Genomic DNA, 12,590 nt, shown 5'->3' with positions numbered 1-12,590 from the left:
ACATTATTCCGTCGTAGTTTGTGTTGAAAGCGACTCTAGAATAAACGTATAAAAGGATGATAACTTGTGGAGAGAGAGAAGAAAAGGTTGCAGATATAAACGTGGCACTTCCTTACATCGTTAATTAGTTGAAAAATGTCTTTTCTTCTTCTTTATGTCGACACAAAGAAGGACTGATGATGCTGTTTCCTGTTGACATTTAGAGAGAAAAGTTCAGTGAATTCAATGCAATTAAGATTGTTCCTGATAATTGGAATTTAATCATCGTCACTGAGAAGTTTCTTCTGCAAAACTGTTGTGTTTGGTTTCACAATCAATGATAGAGGTTTATCTTTTAAAAACATTAAAAAACAAATCACAATAAAACCAGCTTATGTGGTCTGGGCCTGTGACACAGTTTTATAATCTCTCGTATGAATGGACTTCAGTGAGGACAGATGATTCTGAAACTAAAATAAATCCTCTTGACTTTTGATACATTTATTTATAGCAATTTTCATGTTTATATTATTGTTTTTCCCCTCAGATTCCACGTCTGACTCTTTCCAGATTTACACATATATTTATTTATTTTAATTTTTCCTGGACTAATTTTAAAAAATATTCTTTCTTTTTTTTTTTTATTCCCTGCATATTTTTTTTCTAAATATATTAAATATTATATATAATCAAACAATTTCCAACTATAATCAAAACATGTTTAACTGTAGTCAAACAATTTTCAACTATAATCAAACAATTTTCAACTATAATCAAACAATTTTCAACTATAATCCATTTTTTATAACTATAATCAAACACTTTCCAACTATAATAAAAAAAATGTAACTGTAATCAAACAATTTTCAACTATAATCAAACTATTTTCAACTATAAAAAAAACAATTTTCAACTATAATCAAACAATTTTCAACTATAATCAAACAATTTTCAACTATAATCAAACAATTTTCAGCTATAATCCAACAATTTTTAACTATAATCAAACAATTTTCAACTATAATCAAACAATTTTCAACTATAATCAAACTATTTTCAACTATAATAAAAAAAATGTAACTGTAATCAAACAATTTTCAACTATAATCAAACTATTTTCAACTATAATAAAAAAAATGTAACTGTAATCAAACAATTTTCAACTATAATCAAACAATTTTCAACTATAATCAAACAATTTTCAACTATAATCAAACAATTTCTAACTATAATCAAACAATTTTCAACTATAATCAAACAATTTTCAACTATAATCAAAAAAATGTAACTGTAATCAAACAATTTTCAACTATAATCAAAAAAAATGTAACTGTAGTCAAACAATTTTCAACTATAATCAAACAATTTTCAACTATAATCAAACAATTTTCAACTATAATCAAACAATTTCTAACTATAATCAAACAATTTTCAACTATAATCCAACAATTTTCAACTATAATCAAAAAAAATGTAACTGTAATCAAACAATTTTCAACTATAATCAAAAAAAATGTAACTGTAGTCAAACAATTTTCAACTATAATCAAACAATTTTCAACTATAATCAAACAATTTTCAACTATAATCAAACAATTTCTAACTATAATCAAACAATTTTCAACTATAATCAAACAATTTTCAACTATAATCAAACAATTTTCAACTATAATCAAAAAAATGTAACTGTAATCAAACAATTTTCAACTATAATCAAAAAAAATGTAACTGTAGTCAAACAATTTTCAACTATAATCAAAAAAATGTAACTGTAATCAAACAATTTTCAACTATAATCAAAAAAATGTAACTGTAGTCAAACAATTTTCAACTATAATCAAACAATTTTCAACTATAATCAAAACAAATGTAACTATAATCAAACAATTTTCAACTATAATCAAACAATTTTCAGCTATAATCAAACAATTTTCAACTAAAATCAAACAATTTTCAGCTATAATCCAACAATTTTCAACTAAAATCAAACAATTTTCAACTATAATCAAACAATTTTCAGCTATAATCAAACAATTTTCAACTATAATCAAACAATTTTCAGCTATAATCCAACAATTTTCAACTATAATCAAACAATTTTCAACTATAATCAAACAATTTTCAACTATAATCAAACAATTTCTAACTATAATCAAACAATTTTCAACTATAATCAAACAATTTTCAACTATAATCAAAAAAAATGTAACTGTAATCAAACAATTTTCAACTATAATCAAAAAAAATGTAACTGTAGTCAAACAATTTTCAACTATAATCAAACAATTTTCAACTATAATCAAACAATTTTCAACTATAATCAAACAATTTCTAACTATAATCAAACAATTTTCAACTATAATCCAACAATTTTCAACTATAATCAAAAAAAATGTAACTGTAATCAAACAATTTTCAACTATAATCAAAAAAAATGTAACTGTAGTCAAACAATTTTCAACTATAATCAAACAATTTTCAACTATAATCAAACAATTTTCAACTATAATCAAACAATTTTCAACTATAATCAAAAAAAATGTAACTGTAATCAAACAATTTTCAACTATAATCAAAAAAAATGTAACTGTAGTCAAACAATTTTCAACTATAATCAAAAAAATGTAACTGTAATCAAACAATTTTCAACTATAATCAAAAAAATGTAACTGTAATCAAACAATTTTCAACTATAATCAAAAAAAATGTAACTGTAGTCAAACAATTTTCAACTATAATCAAACAATTTTCAACTATAATCAAAAAAAATGTAACTATAATCAAACAATTTTCAACTATAATCAAACAATTTTCAGCTATAATCAAACAATTTTCAACTAAAATCAAACAATTTTCAGCTATAATCCAACAATTTTCAACTAAAATCAAACAATTTTCAACTATAATCAAACAATTTTCAGCTATAATCAAACAATTTTCAACTATAATCAAACAATTTTCAGCTATAATCCAACAATTTTCAACTATAATCAAACAATTTTCAACTATAATCAAACAATTTTCAACTATAATCAAACAATTTCTAACTATAATCAAACAATTTTCAACTATAATCAAACAATTTTCAACTATAATCAAAAAAAATGTAACTGTAATCAAACAATTTTCAACTAAAATCAAACAATTTTCAACTATAATCAAACAATTTTAAACGATAATAAAAACATTCAACTATCATCAAAAAAATCAACTGTAATCAAACAATTTTCAAATGTAATCAAACAATTTTCAACTAAAATCAAACAATTTTCAACTAAAATCAAACAATTTTCAACTATAATCAAACAATTTAAAACTATAATAAAAACATTCAACTATCATCAAAAAAATCAACTGTAATCAAACAATTTCAAATATAATCATTTTTTTTATTATTCCCTATATACTGTATCTTTTTTTCGAAAAATATTTTTTTTTCAGTGTTTCCATAATATTCCCAGATTTATTTTCATGCCTGTTACGCTGTAGCTTTTAAAAATACTGTTTTGTTCTTGATACAGAGAAGTAATTACAGTTGGTTCAAGCAGGCGAAGCAAAAGTCGATCCACCATTTTGTCATTTAATCCCAGGCGTGAACAGATGACTTTGGCTTCAGCGACAGAGAACAGTTTGGTTGGATTAAGTTTCTCTTAACAAGCTCCAAACAAAAGATCGACTCACGTTTACACCTCTTCGTGGAGTGAGAGTCTGTTAGATAGAAGGAAAACAAATGCAGTTTAAATAACGTCTTTCTGGTCATGGTTTCCTGTTTAGCATATTTTTGAATTCTCCAAAAAATTAAAACACAATTAAAACTCTTGTATTAACTTTACAAAAGCTGACATTCTGTTCTACTGATATTGATACAATCTGTGAAGTAAATTTACCTCTGGGTGAAGGTGATAACACACTGAATACATTTGTTTTTTGGCCACCGGGTCACCTTGACCCAGAGATAGGGTGGATGAGAACAGGAAGTAAATGCATAAATTGACGTCATGTTGGTTAAAAGTCATGTTACGATACATGTTCTTCTTCAGGGTCCATGCAGGGAGAACACCAGAGGAGGCTCTACAAGGAGCTGCTGGCGAACTACAACCGTCTGGAGAGACCAGTGGTCAACGACTCTGCTGCCATATTGGTGGAGCTCGGCTTCACACTCCTGCAGATCATAGACGTGGTGAGCACGGGTTTGTTTGGTCGACGATATTTCAATTATAATCAAACAATTTTCCACTGTAATAAGAAAATTAACTATAATAAAAAAATTAAACTATAATCAAACAATTTTCAACTATAATCAAACAATTTTCAACTATAATCAAACAATTTTTAACTATAATCAAACAATTTTCAACTATAATCAAACAATTTTCAACTATAATCAAACAATTTTCAACTATAATCAAACTATTTTCAACTATAATCAAACAATTTTCAACTATAATCAAACAATTTTAAACTATAATCAAACGATTTTCAACTATAATCAAACAATTTTTAACTATAATCAAACAATTTTCAACTATAATCAAACAATTTTCAACTTTAATCAAACAATTTTAAACTATAATCAAACGATTTTTAACTATAATAAAAACAATTTTTAACTATTATCAAACCATTTTCAACTGTAATCAAATTATTTTCAACTATAATCAAACAATTTTTAACTATAATAAAAAAAAAAACCCGTAATCAAACAATTGTTAACTATATAATATAATATAATAAAAAAGGTTTTAACTATAATCAAACAATTTTCAATTATAATCAAACAATTTTCAACTATAATCAAAAGAAATTCCAATTAAATCAAACAATTTTCTACTATTATCAAACATTTTTAAACTGTTATCAAACAGTATTAAAATGTTATCAAACAATTTTCTTTCTGGTCATAATGGTGTTTTTAAAATAAAAAAAGTCTTAACATGTTCTTATTTAATCTTCACTCGTTTGTTTTCAGGATGAGAAGAATCAAGTTTTGATGACCAATGCTTGGCTGCAACTGGTGAGTGGACGAGCTTCACTTCAGGCTTAAATTATACAATAATCAAGATGAATTACACTCATAATTAGTTTTTTTATTTAATCTCATTTTAATTTCTAACTTCACTGTTTTTTTTGTGTTTTCTTGTGTGTGTCTTCTTGTTCTTGAGTTGTCAGGTTGAACCAATGGTAGAAACTAAAGATTACAGCAACACTTAAAAGAACTGCATCTGTTCAAGTCTATACACAACATTACATTATTTTCTCAACTCTCTGACACTTTCTTAGTTGTATATCTGCACGATAATGAATTTAAATGCAATAAAACCTTAGGTTTAGGGACTTTTCATAGCGATTTACAGTTGATTTATAATGGCTGAAAGTCCAAGTATCTAAGTACTATTGTGGTATTGTCTGTTGACACTATTATACAATCATTTTGTATTGAATTTAAAAGGCTACGAATTGAAAGATATTTAATTTAGAATTATTAATTAGATTATTAGAATTAGGATATTAAACTCTTGTGTGCCCTGCGACAGACTGGTGTCCTGTCCAGGGTGTCCCTTGCCTCTCGCCAAATGAAACTGGGATAGGCTCCAGTCTACCTGAGACCCCCATGAGCGATAAACTGGTAAAAAATGAATGAATGAAACTTTAAACTGTAAACAAACAAAAAAAATGTAAGTGATTTATTTCAAGTATAATTATACACAGTGGTATGAAAAAGTTTGGGCACCCCTGTACATTTTCATGATTTTCCTTTATAAATCATTGGTTGTTTGGATAAAGAATTATTTAAACAAAATTAGGCATGTGCATAAATTTAGGCACCCTTATATCTTATTGATTTTAATACCTTTAGCACTAATTATTGGAACTCAAACTGGTGTTTCTCCTCTTTGCATCTTCTCTGAAGAGTGGCAACATGGGAGCCTCAAAACAACTCTCAAATGACCTGAAAACAATGATTGTTCAACATCATGGCTTAGGGGAAGGATATAGAAAGCTATCTCAGAGACTTAAGCTCTCAGTTTCAACTGTGAGGAACATTGGGAGAAAATGGAAGACCACAGGCACAGTTCCAGTTAATGCCCGGAGTGGCAGACCAAGGAAAATCTCAGATAAACAGAGGCGCAGGATGGTGAGAACAGTCACAGTCAACCCACAGATCAGCTCCAAAGACCTGCAACATCAACTTGCTGCAGATGGTGTCACTGAGCATCGTTCAATTCAGCACCCTTTACAAAAGGAGATGCTTTATGGAAAAAGCCTTTTCTCTGCACACACCACAAACGGGGTCGCTTGAGGTATGCTAAAGCACATTTGGACAAGCCAGCTTCATTTTGGAATAAGGTGCTGTGGACTGATGAAACTAAAATAGAGTTATTTGTGAATAACCAGGTGCGTTGTGCATGGCGGAAAAAGAACACAACATTCCAAGAAAAGAACTTGCTGCCTACAGTAAAATTTGGCGGTGGTTCCATCTTGCTGTGGGGCTGTGTGGCCAGTGCAGGAAAGGGGAATCTTGTTAAAGTTGAGAGGCGCATGGATTCCTCTCAATATCAGCAGATTCTGGAGAACAATGTCCAGGAATCAGTAACAAAGTTGAAGTTGCGCCAGGGCTGGATCTTTCAACAAGACAATGATCCTAAACACTGCTCAAAATCTACTAAGGCACATGCAGAGGAACAAGTTTAACGTTCTGGAATCATCTCAGTCCCCAGACCTGAATATTATTGAAAATTTATGGTGTGATTTAAAGCGGTCGGTCCATGCTCGGAAACCATCAAACCTGACTGAACTGGAGAGGATCTGTAAAGAAGAATGGTCCAAAATACCTTCCACCAGAATCCAGACCCTAATTGGAAGCAATAGGAAGTGTTTAGAGGCTTTTATTTCTGAAGAAGGAGCTTGCACAAAATATTGAGTAATTTGTCTTTTGTGATGCCTAAATTTATGCACATGCCTAATTTTGTTTAAATAATTCTTGCACACTTTCTGTAAATCATATAAACTTTATTTCACTTCTCAAATATCACTGTGTTTGTCTCCTATAAGTTATATTTAACTGGAATATGAATGAATAACAAAACACTTTTCCTTTTTTAATACACACTTTATTTTACTTTTCTATAAAAACCCATTCAACATTTCAATATAGTGATTATTGAATTCAATTATTTAAAAAAAAAAGAATGCTAAATTAAAATGCAACAATTTAAAAATGTTTAAATTCAACCTTTCAATATTCAAATTTAATATATTTCCATAAACAGGGAGTTTTTAATTCCTAAATGATAATAATTTGCATTCCTGGTACTTAAGATTTAAGGGTCCGGGCAGGAAACTATCATTTTGTCAAGAGTTGATCTTAAGTTTTCTTCTTTCAGTACTGGACCGACATCTACTTAACATGGAACCCTGAAAACTACCCTGGTGTCCAGAACCTTCGATTCCCTTCAGACCAGATCTGGACGCCCGACATCCTCCTTTACAACAGGTAGAAAATTATTTTTCCATCTCTCGTCTTCAAATGTCACGAGTGGCCGAAGATAATAACCTGGATTTACGCTGAGTCGGCGAGAGTCGGTTCATCCATCAGATCACTGAGAAGGTTTATTATAACTCGACCATAAATGAGTTTAACTTCAAGAGCTCCACAGGCTTCGCAGGGAAATCATTAAAAATGTGGGTCAGTATGTTTCACCCAAATAAATATTCTTCTGCATATTTCAGCGAGAGACAGACATGAAAAAGAAGATTTGGTGAACATTTGCTTTAAAGAGGGTTTTAAATACTCATTTGTGCGACAAAATGCAGGTATTAATCCCTAAAATCCTAGAGCTTGTCTCTCAAAAACCATTCGGGATTACATTCCTAATCTCTCACCTCTTTCTGTCCCCGTGTCTGTATCTTTTCCCCCAAATCCAGCCTCTTTTCATTCTATTTGTGTCTCCCTGTGTTTCTCTTTCATAACTCACTGTCTGACTATAATTCGTTCTATTCAATCAACCACCAACGCTCTTGCTGCTTATAAATCCTCTCTTTCTACTTGTTTCTGTCGCGTTGTTTCTCACAAGTCACTGCACAGATGCTGAGAATTAATTAAAATAAATAGAATCATGTTTTCAGTCCATTAACAGTCTTTTTTTTAAATGGGGATAAATTTATAAATTTAGATTTAAACTTAAAATATATATATATATATATACAAAACTAATATATTATCCCTAAATGAAATGTAATAAAAATAAAGTGAAAATTCTATATTTTTTAATTATTATCAATAATTTTTTCACATGTTGTGAAAAATGTGTTTTTTTAACCCCCTAGTTGTCTCAGGGTCAAGGTCACCCAAAAGCCGGAAAAACAAATTTGTTTCTTGACCCAGAGATAACAGAAGGGATACCACAGGCACATTTATTTTTTCGGGTTCTGGGTCACCTTGACCCACAGGTAACACAAGGGTTTAATTTCGAGATAGTGTGTGTGTGTGTGTGTGTATGTGTTTTGTGTGACAATACGTAATACTCTAACCAATGCTGCAAAATCTTTGGGTGTTAAAAATTCTAAAAAAAAGTCTACTAATAGTTGTTTTATCTTCCTAGTGTTGTTTGTATTTCAATAAAGTTTTCTTTCATCAAAATAATAAAAAAATCAAAAAATCAATGTACAATTAACATGTAAATAATCACAGCGTTTGTAATCGTTATGTAATTATTTTTGTGTCGCAATTAAACATCCTGACCGCTAGATGGCAGCAGTCATTACGTCCTACGCAGCTAATGAAACAATGAAGTCCCATGAGATCCTGGCAATGACTGAGGACGAGAGGATACAGTGACTCCAGCAGCTTTTAAGGCTAGTGTTTGGACATATTTTGGTTCGAAAACAAATGAAAGTAGTTACGACTTCGTCAAGAGTCATGTTGTCTGTAAATTCTGCAATACCAGAGTCAAGTACTCGAAAATGCTACAAATATTCCCTTGTTCCTACAGTATCAAAATACATCACAATATAGTGCGATTTTTGTTGACGATCGGTGTTAATTTGAGGATTAAATTGTTAATTAGTTACATCATTTTTGGGGGAGGGCTCACACCAAAAGTCTTCAAGTGTCGCTTTTTTTTTTCTTGCGCCAAAGAACAGCTGAGGACGAGAGGATACAGTGGCTCCAGCCGCTTTTAAAGCTGATGTTTGTGAAAACTTTGGTTTGAAAACAAATTAAATCAGTTACGACTTCGTCAAGAGTCATGTGGTCAAGTACTCCACCATACTACAGATATATCCTTGTTACTACAGTATCGCAATATATTGTTTTTGCCAAAACACACCTCTAGTCAGAAGCAATTATTAATGTCCATTCAATAATTGAGAGACTCAAAGTAGAACCTTAGCGCTGAGACGCTATTTTGTGATTCTGGACGACTCCTTCCTGAGGTTTTCAAAGTGCTCTGTCTGGGAGGAGGCCCCCGGTCAAACCCAGACGAAGCTTAATAAGATTATGACCGTCAGTCGACCTCAATATTCCTTCCTCAGCGAGACCGAATTTCTGAGTAATTGGAAGTCACGACAAATCTTCAAATCAAGTGTGTACTTGTGTACCAAGAGACACACCAGCGCAGAATGACAATAACGACAATAACGCACACGCCATTAGACACGAGGACTTCAGCGCGGGTGACGTTCCCGTCGTAAATAAGCAGATCCATCCAGACTGATGGTGTTAAGAGGCTTCTCAGATTCGCCATAAAAAACATTCTTTCTTTTCTAATGGGAAGTTAATGAGCTTGTGAGCGTCGAGGTCACAGAGAAGAAAAACAACTTTTCAGTTGAAATCCTCATTTTGTTTTTTCTAGAACGACTCACAACACTTATTATTCATGCATATCAAGTCATTTCATTTCAACTCGGACAGTTGCGTTGCTCAAGGGCAGATGACTTCCCTTCAATCTTGGGCCTTAATGGAAGATGCACAGTCCCAATGTATACATTGTGGGAGTTCCTGGAAAGGGGTGCCTCACAGCGAGAAGGTTGTGGGTTCGATTCCAGGCCGAGGAGTGGAGTTAGTATGTTCTCCGGTTGTTCTCAGGTTTACTCCGGACACTCCGGTTTCCTCCCACTTTCCAAAAACATACAGAGGTTAATTGATAACTTTGGGAAATTGTCCATAGGTATGAGTGTGTGTGTGAATGGTTGTCTGTCTTTTTGTGTCCTGAAACAGACTAGGCGTCCTGTCCAGGGTGTTCCCTTGCCTCTCACCCTATGATACTGGGATAGGCTCCAGTCTCCCCGCGACCCCGGTAAGGGATAAAGCGGTAGAAAATGAATGAGTTCCTGGAAAGCAAGCGAGGTATGATTGAGGTCAGGTGGTTCAGCATCAGAGAGAATGTCATGCGAGTCATCAAACCAACAGTTAGAGCCTCGTGTCCATTAACCGTCTTGACATTTACTATTTCATTCACGTCTGAAAATGACACCGTCGTCGTCTCATCACTTTTATTTCCTCGTTCATTTTCTCTGCATGTCTTTCTGTAATTTGATCGGCAATAATGCTTAAAAAAAGCTGTGTTATCTTGTGTACTTTTGTTGTTTTGATATTGTTTCCAGCTCGTAGAAATATAAAGAGAGACATGTATACAGTCGGTTCGTCAGCCGTCGACCTGCTCTGCTATTAGAGGTAAAAGTCATCGGGCTCACTTGCCTGAGGATCGATGAGGCACATGAAGGGCGTCCAACTCCAGTAAACATCCGGCAGAATTTTTATTCTGCGTCCGAGCGTGTCGGTTGTGAGCTTAGAAATAGGCATCGTTGTGGATTTTTACTTGTTATTTCATTGTACAAAACATCGCAAGACAAAAACAGATATATATAGAAAAATCCAGGAAAAAAACAAACTAGCTTTAATTCTGACTTTTATTTAAAAGCTCATGTTTTTTATGTTTAATGCAAGAAACGTTTCGATTGACATTCATACGGAACAATAGTGAACTAGTGCTTGATAATAAAGCAGATTTTGTTTATTGAATTTAAAATTTTATTTCCTTGTTTTCAGCATTTTTGTTAATGCTATGAATGTTTTTGTTAAAGGGGAACTTTACCCAGGTACTCTCCAAGATGCAGTAAGTCCCTCATCGTATAGACGGACGGATGGATGGATGGATGGATGGATGGATGGATGGATGGATGGATGGATGGATGGATGGATGGATGGATGGATGGATTAATAGATAGATAGATAGATAGATAGATAGATAGATAGATAGATAGATAGATAAACTCATGATTCATTAAAGATTCTTTTTTGAACTTATTACTTTATAAAGTTCGTCTGAAATCTGGGCAAACGAGAGGTTACGAGAGTGACGTAATAACTGTAATCACGCCCCCGCTTTTTTATACAACGAGTCCCTTGGAGGTGGAGACATCCGGGTTCGATGATGCGCGGTGACTAACCTTGACGTTTGACCAACCACAGCAGAGTGAGCGTGGTTATGGTCAACAAGATTTAATCCCCAGAAAAACAAGGTGTTTTCAGTGGGCGGGGTTTAAGATCATTTTCTAATGTCGATATTTCAATATAAAGAGAGTTTTGCTACATTGTTAACACATGTCTTCCCTTTCCTTCTAGTCTAAGATTCTTGTGTTGGTTAAAAAAACTACAAGAAATGTATTTGGACATAAGTAACTAAGATGTAATTTACTAGTTAAAATTTCAGAATATTGACATTGTGAATTGTTTTATTCTACACATCAAACCTAAAACAATATCTCTATTGTTTTTGTGTAATTACAATACTGATAACATTTAGAAACATGTATCAAGAGGCAGGATATCTCATTTAAATAAATAAATAAAACCTACTTTTTTACACACACAGACACACACAGACACACAGTTTCACAGAGGATTCTGCTCTAATACATAAAAACCTAATGAGTATTTGTTTTGCCTATAATTAATCTCTAGTGTCATCAGGGACTTTCAGGAAACAACAGGAAGTTTTTCTCGTGGTAACTATTGGCTTCTCTGAGATACACACAGATAAGACCGAGAGTCCTTCACTGTGTAGAACATTTACATAAACCACTTGTCCTTCTTGACTTTGTATTTGTGTGTGTTTGTGTGTGTGTGGTTCAAATCTAGTGGTGAAAGAAGGAGAGGAAACACAAGTGAGTGAAGAGATAAAAGTTTTTTATTCACTTCCTATCCAAAACTATCATTCCAGGGGAAATATGTAGATGTATTGCCTTTCATTAGTTAACTAAATAGAGCTCAAATGGTTAACCAGTTCTAACCCAATTATCTTTTACTTGCTAACTTATTGCAGTTAACTAGTAAACAAGTGTAGTCTTACCTCTGTAGTTTAGTTTGTAGTATTGTCCAGTACTTGACTGTGGTGTTGTAGTATTTACAGACCACATGACTCTTGACAAAGTCGTAACTACTTTCATATGTATTCAAACCAAAAATATGTCCAAACATCAGCTTTAAAAGCTGCTGGACTCACTGTATCCTCTCGTCCTCAGTCCTCACTGTATCCTCTCGTCCTCAGTCCTCACTGTATCCTCTCGTCCTCAGTCCTCACTGTATACTCTCGTCCTCAGTCATCACT

At 32.3% G+C, this 12,590-nt stretch overlaps 1 protein-coding gene across 1 annotated transcript in view; it reads left to right on the top strand.

Moving 5' to 3' along the window:
- Positions 1 to 12,590, top strand: part of LOC148072278 (neuronal acetylcholine receptor subunit alpha-7-like) — a 41,023-nt gene that overhangs the window by 18,017 nt on the left and 10,416 nt on the right. The window contains exons 2-4 of the mRNA XM_087799895.1: positions 4,020 to 4,159; positions 4,949 to 4,993; positions 7,365 to 7,474. Coding sequence (XP_087656021.1) covers positions 4,020 to 4,159; positions 4,949 to 4,993; positions 7,365 to 7,474 — 295 coding nt within the window. The remainder of the gene's footprint in view (positions 1 to 4,019; positions 4,160 to 4,948; positions 4,994 to 7,364; positions 7,475 to 12,590) is intronic.

Source organism: Callionymus lyra, chromosome 9, assembly GCF_982586985.1.
Source record: "Callionymus lyra chromosome 9, fCalLyr1.hap1.1, whole genome shotgun sequence".
Lineage (NCBI taxonomy): Eukaryota > Metazoa > Chordata > Actinopteri > Syngnathiformes > Callionymidae > Callionymus > Callionymus lyra.
Note: the sequence above shows the minus strand (reverse complement) of the source record. Positions and strands in the feature narration are given on the sequence as shown.